General features: G+C 55.1%; 1 protein-coding gene across 1 annotated transcript; it reads right to left on the minus strand.

The window, feature by feature from the left end:
- Window positions 1-8,334: 8,334 nt before the first annotated feature.
- LY6D (lymphocyte antigen 6 family member D) lies at window positions 8,335-10,265 on the minus strand. Its single transcript, XM_017895114.1, has 3 exons — window positions 9,919-10,265; window positions 9,033-9,131; window positions 8,335-8,906 (listed from the first exon to the last, which is right to left on the minus strand). Exons 1-3 carry the CDS (start codon window positions 10,064-10,066, stop codon window positions 8,671-8,673), a joined length of 483 nt encoding a protein of 160 aa, XP_017750603.1. The 5' UTR covers window positions 10,067-10,265; the 3' UTR covers window positions 8,335-8,670.
- Between the last annotated feature and the right edge of the window lie 388 nt (window positions 10,266-10,653).

The following is a 10,653-nucleotide window of genomic DNA, read 5'->3' on the forward strand; positions in this document are numbered from 1 at the left end:
CTTCCGGGCACCCGCCGAGCCGAGCTCACCGCAGGCCCCGCCCCGGCCCGGCCCCGCCTTCCGGGCACCCGCCGAGCCGAGCTCACCGCAGCAGGCCCCGCCCTGGCCCCGCCCCCCGGACCGTCGGCTCGTCTGGCAAGCGCTGGGACCCCGAGGCCAGTCCAGGCATCTGGCCGACGCAGAGGCAGCCACGCAGTGACTCCCTAGCGACCCTCAGACCCACGTGTTCCGGCCGGGCACTCCGCAGGCTGTCTTCACCGGGTCCGGCGGCAGCCCAGCCTTCCCCGCAGCCGCCTCCGCCCACTCGCACGCACCTCGTCGTTCGTGGGCTGGCACCAGCCGTGCGGCCCCAGCTCCGCGCTCCTCCAGCCCAGTCCCAGCAGTTCCGGAACTGGCGCCCTTTGGTGCCCTTTGGCGCGCCCGCTTCGCTGCCCATGGCCTCCGCCTGCCTCCCCCGCGCTCAGCCCCCGTTTCTGGTCCCCCCGAGCAAAGCTGGAAGGCAGGCCTGCAAGGCAGCCCCTTGCTCCGTGGTCCCTCTCACCATCATAATGTTAACATTAAATAATTGTCTTTACATAACTTTAAATACTTACATTATGGGTTCTGTTTTTGGCAAAATGTAATAAAATTTCATGGGTCCAAAAGTTTTCTTTTTTTTCCAATGTAAGAAGGAAAAATAAAACCTTTTCTTCGACCCTAAAGCTCATTTTTTTCTTTAAAACATTTTTGTGGGCCTGAGGTACAGAATACCCCGTGCCTTTTGGACAAGCGGGCTCTGGTTCCAGGAAATCCTTCCGTCCCCAACAAACTAGGCCAGTTGGTTGTTCTGTTTGCCGACAGGTGATGTGCGCCCTCCTGTGCCAGGAGCTGGGGAGAGGGCAGACGTTCCAGAATATTCCCACCCCATGGAGCTCACACTCCGGTGGGATAAGAGGCGTGAAAGGAACGCATAGGTCAGAACTGGAGTGTGTCGCGGGCTTCAGCCTCAGACCACAAGGAATTAATACGGATGAAACTTCCCTTGTCTGCCTGCCAGCCGCTCGTCTCCTGCTTTGTTTCATGGTTCCTAACCGGTCTGTGACCCGGGGGTTGGGGACCTTTGTGTTAAAGGAAGTTCTTCAGGCAGAAATACTGATCTACACAAAGGAATTAAGGACGCCAGAAATAGGAAGTAGAAGGTAATTTTTTTTTCTTATTTTGAATTAAAAGATAGTTGATTTCCTAAAGCAAAAATAATAACAATGTATGAAGGAATTTGCAGCAAATGTAGGAGTAAATTGTATGACAATAGTAGTACAGCCTGGGCACCGCGGCTCACGCCTGTAATCCCAGCACTTTGGGAGCTGAGGCAAGTGGATTGCTTGAGCCCAGGAGTTCTAGACCAGGCGTGGCTGGGCAACGTAGAGAGATCTCGTCTCTAAAAACATACAAAAAATTAGCTGGGCGTGGTGGTGCACACCTGTGGTTGCACCCAGGAGGCTGAGGTGGGAGAATCACTTGAACCCAGGAGGTACAGGTTGCAGTGAGCTGTGATCACACTACTGCACTGAAGCCTGGGTGATAGAGCAAGACCCTGTGTCAAATTAAAAAAAAAAAGGAATACAAGTAGATCAGGAGAGGGACAATGGAAGTTCGCTGTTGTAGATCTGTTCTACTGCATGTGAAGTGGCCTCCTATTTCTTGAAGTCAGACTAGTAAGTCAAAGTTACATACTAAGACACTAAAGTGTCGCTAAAAAAAGACCAAAAAAAAGCAAAAGTCGAAGCGCTCTAGTTAATAAATCAACAAAGGTGATGATACAGAATTATTTATAAAAACACATGTTACAGAGACTGCAGAAGAGGAGAAAGGAAAAAACGAGACAAATAGGAAACAAATAGCAAGATGATATATATTTAAACCCAGCCACAGCAATAATGACACTATGTCATCTAAACACTTCAATTAGACTGAGGACAGTGGCCCACACCTGTAATCCTAACCTGTCATCCCAACACTTTGAAAGGCTGAGGCAGGTGGATCACTTGAAGTCAGGAGTTCCAGACCAGCCTGGCCAACACGGTGAAACTCCCTCTCTACTAAAAAATACAAAAATTATCTGGGCATGGTGGTGGGTGCCTGTAATCCCACCTACTTGGGAGGCTGAGGCAGGAGAATCGCGTGAACGTGGGAGGTGGAGGTTGCAGTAAGCTGAGATGGTGCCACGGCACTCCAGCCTGGGTGACAGAGTGAGCAAGACTCTGCCTCAAAAACAAACAAAAACATCTCAGTTAAAAACAGAGGTTGTCAGATTGGATAAAAAGAGAAACAGCCAAGTATATGCTGAGGTTCAGCCAGCACCCAGGAGTGGGGCACTGACCCTGTCATGGGGTGCATGGCTGACTCTCCTGGCCCATCACCAGGATGCAATTTTCTCTATGCCTTAAAAATGGAAATGCTAAAAGCAATCAAACCACAAAGTCCAGACAGAGGGCAGCTCTCAGGGAGACTACAAAAGCAACTGATGGGGTCCTCTGACAAGGGATCCTTCCTCCACCTGCTCTGAACATCTACTCTCCTCACCATCCAGTCGGGCCTGAGCTCCCACCAGAAAGGAAGGAGCATTATTCGGTCGGGTCAGGGGGGCCTAAGAGCCTCCCTTAACGCCCAGTTTGGGCAGCCAGATCCCACAGAGAGCTTGAGGGGCAGCCCCAGCCGCCCACCCCACTGGCCGGTCCCCAACTCAGGAGCAGCTAGCTTTGGTTTGCAAGAGTCCTCTCTCTGGTCCTGCTGTGGACAAGCCAGACTGGGAAGGGTTGCTGAGGTCTTCCTCCTGGAAGCACATTCTCAAACACTGGTCTCATTGATTTTCTCTATTTTCTTTTCTACCTCACTTTTATTTATTTATTTATTTATTTACTTTTTATTCATATCCTATATATAATCTACCTTAAATATATTTAAATATGATAATATTATTTACACTCCTCTACTTTTTGCTTTTCCATATTTTGCATTTTCTTTATTTGCTTACCTTGATGTTTGATTGCACTCTTTATTGTTCTAATTTCCCTGAGGGTGACCACGCTTCTAGTAGAAGATTAATTTTGCGAGAACTTCCTTTCAACTTCAGAAAGAAGTTCTCTAACTTCTTTTTTCTCCCACTACAAGAAGACACTAAGTAGGACCTATTTCCCTCAACCAGAGGCCCACGTCAGTAGCATCCCTTTGACTTATGATGACCTTTTCGTGTCATTGCATTACACCTTCAGTTCGGAAATACTTTTCTGATATTCACTTTTTGGTTTCTCCTTTGACCTATACGTTAGTCAGACTAGTTATACATCACCCAGTTTCTAAATATTTGATGATCTTCTACATATCATTCACAAACGATTTCTCAGCAAAGAAAACTCGACCAGAACATACTCAAAAACAAATAAGAACACAATAAAAATGAATGAAGACACAGATATACTACTAGCTAACACCAGATTACCAGAAAGCAGGCATGACATAATCAAATTATCAATAGTACCGGTTTAAAGGCAAAGACTCAGATAATACAAAAAAAAACAGAAGGAACATCTCGCGCTCGTAGTTGGCCTCACCTGTAATCCAAGCACTTTTTGGCGAGCGCATAGCTGGAGCGATTGCTTGAGGCCAGGATGTTTGAAGAGTCAGCCTTGAGGCATAAACAGTACAAACACTATCTCGTTAACGGAAAAGAAGAATAATCTTTAAAAAGAGCGGACATTATTCCAAATGGATATAATTGATCAGCTCAATGAAGAGGAGATTACAGTTCCCTAAGTAATGGTAATGGCATCTAACAACTTAAGCTGTCAAATACCCCAAAGCAACTAAACACAAACAGTGATAGAATGAAAGGGAAAAAGAAAAATCCACAATAACAGAATTTCACACTCCTCTTTCAAGACGTGATAAAAATAGACAAAAAGTCTGTAAGGAAAAGTGGGACCACATTACCAGTCAACATGGCCAACTTGATTTTATAGGGCACTCCACCTCACAGAAGGGAACATACCTTTATTTACCAATATGTTCCTCCAAGGCAGACTGTAATTCTGGCCATAGAACAAATCTCAGTAAATTTATAAGGATAAATCATACAAATTATTTGGCGTGCTACAATGGAGCTACAATTAGAAATCAAATACAGAAGTATATCCAGAAAGATCATCAAATATTTAGAAACGAGTAATAACAATATTTCTAGACAACGTATAGGTCAAAGGAGAAACCAAAAAGGATCAGAAAATTTTCCAACTGAATGAAAATGCAACACAATTCATAAAGTCAAGGATGCAGCTGAAGTGGGCCCTGGAGGGAAATACTGCACTAATGCTTTCTTTTAGAGAAAAAAGAAGTAAAACTTCTTTCAGAAAGAAAGAAGTTCTCAAAAAAACCACCAAACGTTCACCCTCAGAAACTAGAAACAAAAAGAGCAAATCAAACCCAGGTAAGCAAAATAAAGAAAATAGCAAAAATAAAAGCAAAAATAATAAATAAATAAATAAATAAATAATAAATAAATAAATAAAAGTGAGGTAGAAAAAGAAATAGAGAAAAATCAATGAGACAGTGTTTAGAATGTGCTTCCAGGAGGAAGACCTCAGCAACCCTTCCCAGTCCTGGCTTGTCCACAGCAGGACAGAAAAAAGGGGAGGAGGGGCAGCTCTTGCAAACCAAAGGCTAGCCCCTGCTCCTGAGTTGGGGACGGCCAGTGGGGTGGCGGCTGGGGCTGCCCTCAAGATCTCTGTGGGATTGTCTGCCAAACTGGGCCGTTTAAGGGAGGTCTTAGGCCCCCCTGACCCGACCGAATAATGCTCCTTCCTTTCTGGTGGGAGCTCAGGCCCCGACTGGATGGTGAGGAGAGTAGATGTTCAGAGCAGGCTGGAGAAGGATCCCTTGTCAGAGGACACATCAGTTGCTTTTGTAGTATCCCTGAGAGCTGCCCCTCTGTCTGGACTTTGTGTTTGATTGCTTTTAGCATTCCATTTTTAGGCATAGAGAAAATTGCAAATCCTGGTGATGGGCCAGGAGAGTCAGCCATGCACCCATGACAGGGGTCAGGCCCACTCCTGGGTGCTGGCTGAACCTCACATCTGTGCCTGGGGCCATCCCTCAATCCTGTGCCTAAGACATCTCCCTGCAGGTTCTGAGCTTGGGCTCTGGCAGAGGGAGCTCCTCCTTCAGGGGCACTAGGGACACGAGGCAGGGCTGCCGGCCCCATCTGGCCGGCTGTGCTGTCCACACCTACAGAGTTGTAGGCCCTATGTGGGGCTGATGATGTCTGACAGGGTCTTAGGTGGGGCTGGGGTCAGGTTGTGTCCAGGACCGTTGAGAAGTTGTCCAGCAGGGTCACAGAGAAGTAGCCTGGAGGCTGGGAGACTGAGCTAGGGACCCTTGGAGGAGCAGGGCAGAGGGCAGTGATGGGCTAGGAGCTGTGACTGTCCTTGGGCTTGGTCTGGAGTCCTGCCAGCTCCCAGGCCCCACTGCAGCCACACAGGCAGCCACACAGGCAGCCCCACTGCAGCCACACAGGCAGTCACACAGGCAGCCACACAAGCAGCCTGGCCCTCTCTGGATCCCGCAGGTTGGTTTTCACTTCTGGGCCTTTGCCCAGGGCCCGCACACAGCCTCACCCATGCTGCCTTCATTGTCCCTATACCCGCCACTGCTTTGCGAAGTCTTCCCTGACCCCCCAGCAGAACTGCCTCCTCCTTCCATCCTGGAGTTTGGTGGCCGCAGCCCTGGTTTCCTGACTTTCAGGGGTGGGAGTGGTGGGGGAGGTGGCATTCCCTCCTGCCTCCAGGCTGCACTGGGCACAGAGCACTCCCATTCCCTGGGCCCTGGATGAGGATTCCTGCAGCCAGCCTGTCGTGAAGTGGCAGGAGTCACTTTCCCTTGCCCAGCCTTAGTTTTCCCACACGGAAGTGGGGATGGGTGGTCTGTGCCCTGGGCACTCCTACTCCTCTGCTCTGTGCCGGACTCCCATGCCCAGGTGCCTTCACACACCCTGTCTTGGGCGCTTGGCAGGACTTAGGCCACCTGCCCAGAGTGGTGTGGAAAAGGGCACACATGTGGCCATGAGTGGCACTGGCCTGGGCGAGGGCGGATTTTCCCTGTGCAGGAGCCCCAGCACCTGGCTCTCTGGTGGCCACCAGGGGGCGCTCCTACACAGCCCTCCGGGAGCGCTTGCAGGCCCCTCCCGGACGCCAGCACTCAGAGGAGAAGGGTCCCCCTCACCCCTTCACCTGGGTCATGTCCCTGAGACTGGGGTTCAAGAGCCTCCAGAGAGGCCGGCTTGGGACACCCCAGGCCCAACCCCAGCCTTGGAGCCATGTGGGAGCTGACTACCCACAGCCACCGCCCAGTGCAAGTCCAACTGCCTGGGCTGACCCCCATCCATGGGAACCCAGCAGCCCCCTTGGCCAGACCTCACCAGGGTGAAGTTAGACTGGAGGGGGCGGGGAGCATGACTCAGGGAATTTGGCCAGGTGAGGTCGCCCAGAGGCAGGGAGGGTTCCGTGCCCACTGCCTGGGTTCTGGCTGTATTTCGGGGATGAGGCTGTGACGTGGGGTGAGAAGAGCCCCCAGCAGATGCCCCAGCAAGGAGCCCTTCTCCTTCTGGAGAGGGCCAGAGGTTCCCGCAGGCTGACCCCACATCCCCGGCAGGTGAAGCCTCAGGTCTCACCCAGTCGGAGCAGAGCTCTGCCTTCCCCCAGGCCAGCTCCCTCCCGGGCCTGGCCTGGAAACTCCCCGGTGACCGAGCCCCCTCTGGCCCCAGCCAGCAGATGGTGGCGTGAGTGGAAGCTGGTGAGGGGTCAGTGGTGCTCCCCGGCCCTGGGTGCAGGCACTCAGCTCTTTGTCCAACGCACCATGAGACCAGCACCATCACCACTCCAGTTCTAGCAGAGGGCAGGAGAACTAGGTGGGGTCTGGGGCCCCGGGAGCGCAGGAGGGGAAACAGGAAATGCCTGCAGCCCTGCAGTGGCTGGGAGGAGGGCTGAGGGTTTGCAGGAGGCCAGGGCCACCATTTACAGCCACAGGCAGCATATGGGGTGCTGGCTGCACCAGGTGGGTGCCCAGTGGAGGAAAATGGAGGCTCCTGGAGGTGGAATGCTTTGCCTAAGGTCTCTCAGGGCAAGGAGTAACCCACCTTGGCCACCCTGGGGAGATGGGACTTGGGTGAGGAGAAAGGGGATCCCAAGGTGGAGACAGTGAAGCTCACCCAGACCCAGTCCTGGGTTGCAGTGCCTTGGTTGGGCAGGCAGCCCTCCAGGATGGGGTTGCACAGTGGCCCTGGATCCCAGGGGAGGCAGGATGGACACGTGTTAAGAGCAGGCCTCCCGAAATCATGATTCACCTCTTGGTCTCATGGTGCGTTAGACAAACAGCCAAGTGTCTGCACCCAGGGCCAGGGAGCACCACTGACCCCTCACCAGCTGCCACCCACGCTACACCACCGTCTCTTGGCCGCGGCCAGAGGGGGCTTGGCCACCGTGGAATTTCCAGGCCAGGCCTGCGAGGGAGCTGGCCTGGGGGAAGGCAGAGCTCTGCTCTGACTGGGTGAGACCTGAGGCTTCACCTGCTGGGGATGTGGGGTCAGCCTGCGGGAACCTCTGGCCCTCTCCAGAAGGAGAAGGGCTCCTTGCTGGGGCATCTGCTGGGGCCTCTTCTCACTCCATGTCCCAACCTCATCCCTGAAATGCAGCCAGAACCCAGGCAGTGGGCACGGAACCCTTCCTGCCTCTGGGCAACCTCACCTGGCCCATATCCCCTGCGTCATGCTCCCCGCCCAGTCTAACTTCACCCTGGTGAGTGAGGTCTGGCCAAGGGGCGGCTGAGTTCCCATGGACGGGATCCATGGGACTTTTCCTGGGCTGTGGCTAGACTTTCCCTGGGCAGCTGACCTGGCCCTGGGCGATGGCTGTAGGTAGTCAGCGCCTACTTGACTCCGAAGCTCGGGTCGGGCCTGGGGTGTCCCAAGCCGGCCTCTCTGGAGGCTTCTGAACCTCGGTCTCAGGGACACGACCCAGGGTGAAAGGGTGAGGGGCCCCTTCTCCCCTAGGTGCTGTGTGCGGGAGGGGCCTGCGAGTCCTCTGCCCTGTGCTCCTACTCAGGCCTCACCCCAGGAGCGCCCTCCACCTCTGGAGCAGTGGGGAGGCATCTGAGCAGCCGGCCCTCCCAGGGTAGGGACGGTGGTGCCATTTCAGGCATCGCTCCACGACTGGCCCAGGGAGACATGTGCTGGAGGCTCAGGGGACCTGTGTGGCCTGATGCCCGCCCCTGACCTCCTCCGTCCCAGAATAGCGCAGACAAACCACACTGGTTTCAATCATTTATCTCCATGCAGAGATTTGAGTAGAAAAATACACGGCAACAAAACAGAAGGAGTGTGAAATCCGGGGATCGCCAGGGTTTCTGTCCCCATCCTCCATGCGGCTGGGGGCTGCATCCTCTGTAGGGGGGCTACATCCTCTGTGGGATTGTGGGACCTGCTCCAAGTCATCAGCACTCCATGCCCACCCGGACCTGGTCCCAGACTTTCGGGGAAGCCTTCAGCCTGGGGCTCCTGGCACACCCATTGCGGCTGGGGAAGAGGAGTGTGGAATCTCCAGAGAAAGGGAAGGAAAGGCATGAGGGGCCTTCCCCGGGGGGAGGTCACAGGCTGGGGGCTAAGACGAGGGCCAGGAGGCCCAGGGCCAGCCCCAGGCTGAGGGCACTGTGGGCGAAGGTGGTGTGGGTGGGTGCAGCGTTGTGCAGCTTCTCATTGCACAGGTCCTCCTGACAGCACTGGATGGAGCCGGTGCCACTGCTGACCTGGCCTTGCAGGGTGTAGCTGGGTGTGCACGACTCCGCACAGTCCTTCTTCACCAGATTCCCCCTCAGAGGCTCCACTGGGCACAGGTGAGTGTGGTCAGGCCCGCAGCCGCCTCTGACCCCCAGCCAACCTCCCAGCCAGCACCCACAACAGCCAGGGAGGTCCCCCTAATCCCAGGGACACCTGGACAGATGCTACTCACCTGTGTTCGTGGTCTTGCAGAAGCGAGAGCCAGCCGGGCAGACCTGAGGCTGCTTGCAGTTGCTGGAGTTGGTGCACACGTGGCAGCGCAGGGCAAGGGCTGGCGGGGAGGGAGTCGGGCTCAGCGGGCCCAACAGAGGCCTCCTGGTGACTCAGCAGGGCCCACTCCCCAACCCGCAGAGACCCCTCCTGGACAGAGGCCCTGCTGCCCTTGCCCTAGGCCCCCAACTCCGGACCCTGGGCCCTAGTGGGGCTTGTGTCCTGAATGCAGCCTCAGGGGACAGGTGCTCCGGCCTGGGCCGGCTTGGAAGAGGCGTCCTGCCCCGGCCCTGTCTAGGGTGTGTTGCAGGCCTTTCCTCCAAGGCCTCAGGGAGCTCTGTGACTGCCAAGAGCAGTCTGCAGGACACTGGCTGTTGTCCCCACCCCTGGGGCTGTCCCTGGAGGAGATGGCTATGTTTCCGAGGGCCTGATTGAGCTAAGGCCCCAGGGACAGCCAGCTTGGCTGCTCTGAGCCTATAACGGGAAGGGCTTGGTGGCCTTTGGGCTGTCCTGGGTTGTGCTGGGGCAGACCTGGGGACCGGGAGGGGCTGGTGGCAGGGGCTAGATGGCTGCCCTCCCAGTGAGAAGCATATCAAGACAATCCCCTGCTCCACTCTCTCAGGGTCCATGACTCCAGGAATCAATTCTAAGATCCTCAAAATCTGAAACGTTGTAAATCTGACACTCCTTAAGATTGGGGCTCCATGTCGTTTTAAATTTGAAGAGTCTAGCACACACAGTGTCGAGGTTCTCTGTGCCTAGAGGTCATCAGCTCCAGGTTCCTAGTATTTGGTGACCACACAGGCCAGAGCCACCCACCCGCCCGTCCCCTTGGCCCAGCCCCTCACCTGGCCCCGTAGCCACTGCCAGGATGGCGAGGAGCAGCAGGACTGTCCTCATCTCTGGTGTCATCTGGGAGCAGTGGGGGCCCCTGCACTGCGGAGGCCTTATAGGCACGGGCTGGGCGGGGGTGGGCAGTCCGCCAGCCAGCGGCATTCTGCAGCGCTCTGTGCAAGCGTCAGCCCAGGATGGGAACCTGCCCCACCCTGCCTGGCCCACGCCCACCAGCCTGGCTGTCGCTGGGCGCTGCCCCTGCTGCCCTCCTAGGCAGAGGTCTGCCCTCCGCAACGGGGCCCAGTGGCTTCCTGGCCCTGCTGTTGCTGTTGCTGTGCCTCCATCTCTCCCGCTTTCACTTCTCTGTCTCTGTGGGTCTTGTTCTTGTGCTACCGTCTGTTCCTGGGTCACTTTGTCTCTGACCTGCCACCCACTACCCCGCCCCCAACTCCCCACCATCACCATCCTGTGTCTTTGTCCCTGCATTCCCCCCATAGTTCCCTCAAGAGAATTGCAGCCTGTACCAGGTGCCCTGTGGGTGCCTGTGGGTGCCCAGGGCCGGGGAGGTAGGAAGAGCAGGTGCTGGTCCTACCCTTCTGGCTCTGGGCTCAGGGTTGCTGCCTGGGATGCGGAAGGTCCTTGAGCTGCCAGGGCTCGGGGCAGCTGTGGGCTGATGGGGTGTGTGAGGCAGAGGGAGAGGCCACCCCGAGGCAGGGAGGGCAGCTGGGGCAGCAGAGAGGTAAGCACTG

The sequence above is a fragment of the Rhinopithecus bieti genome, unplaced genomic scaffold (genome assembly GCF_001698545.2).
Source record: "Rhinopithecus bieti isolate Rb0 unplaced genomic scaffold, ASM169854v2 scaffold_25940, whole genome shotgun sequence".
Taxonomy (NCBI): domain Eukaryota; kingdom Metazoa; phylum Chordata; class Mammalia; order Primates; family Cercopithecidae; genus Rhinopithecus; species Rhinopithecus bieti.

Bases quoted from the DNA above. Each gene is read 5' to 3' on its own strand.
- LY6D (XM_017895114.1), bottom strand. From the start codon at position 10,066: ATGCCGCTGGCTGGCGGACTGCCCACCCCCGCCCAGCCCGTGCCTATA. The intron at 9,132-9,918 runs GTGAGGGGCTGG...CCTCCCCGCCAG, and splicing joins GGCAGTGGCTACGGGGCCAG to CCCTTGCCCTGCGCTGCCAC. The intron at 8,907-9,032 runs GTGAGTAGCATC...ACCTGTGCCCAG, and splicing joins CTGCAAGACCACGAACACAG to TGGAGCCTCTGAGGGGGAAT.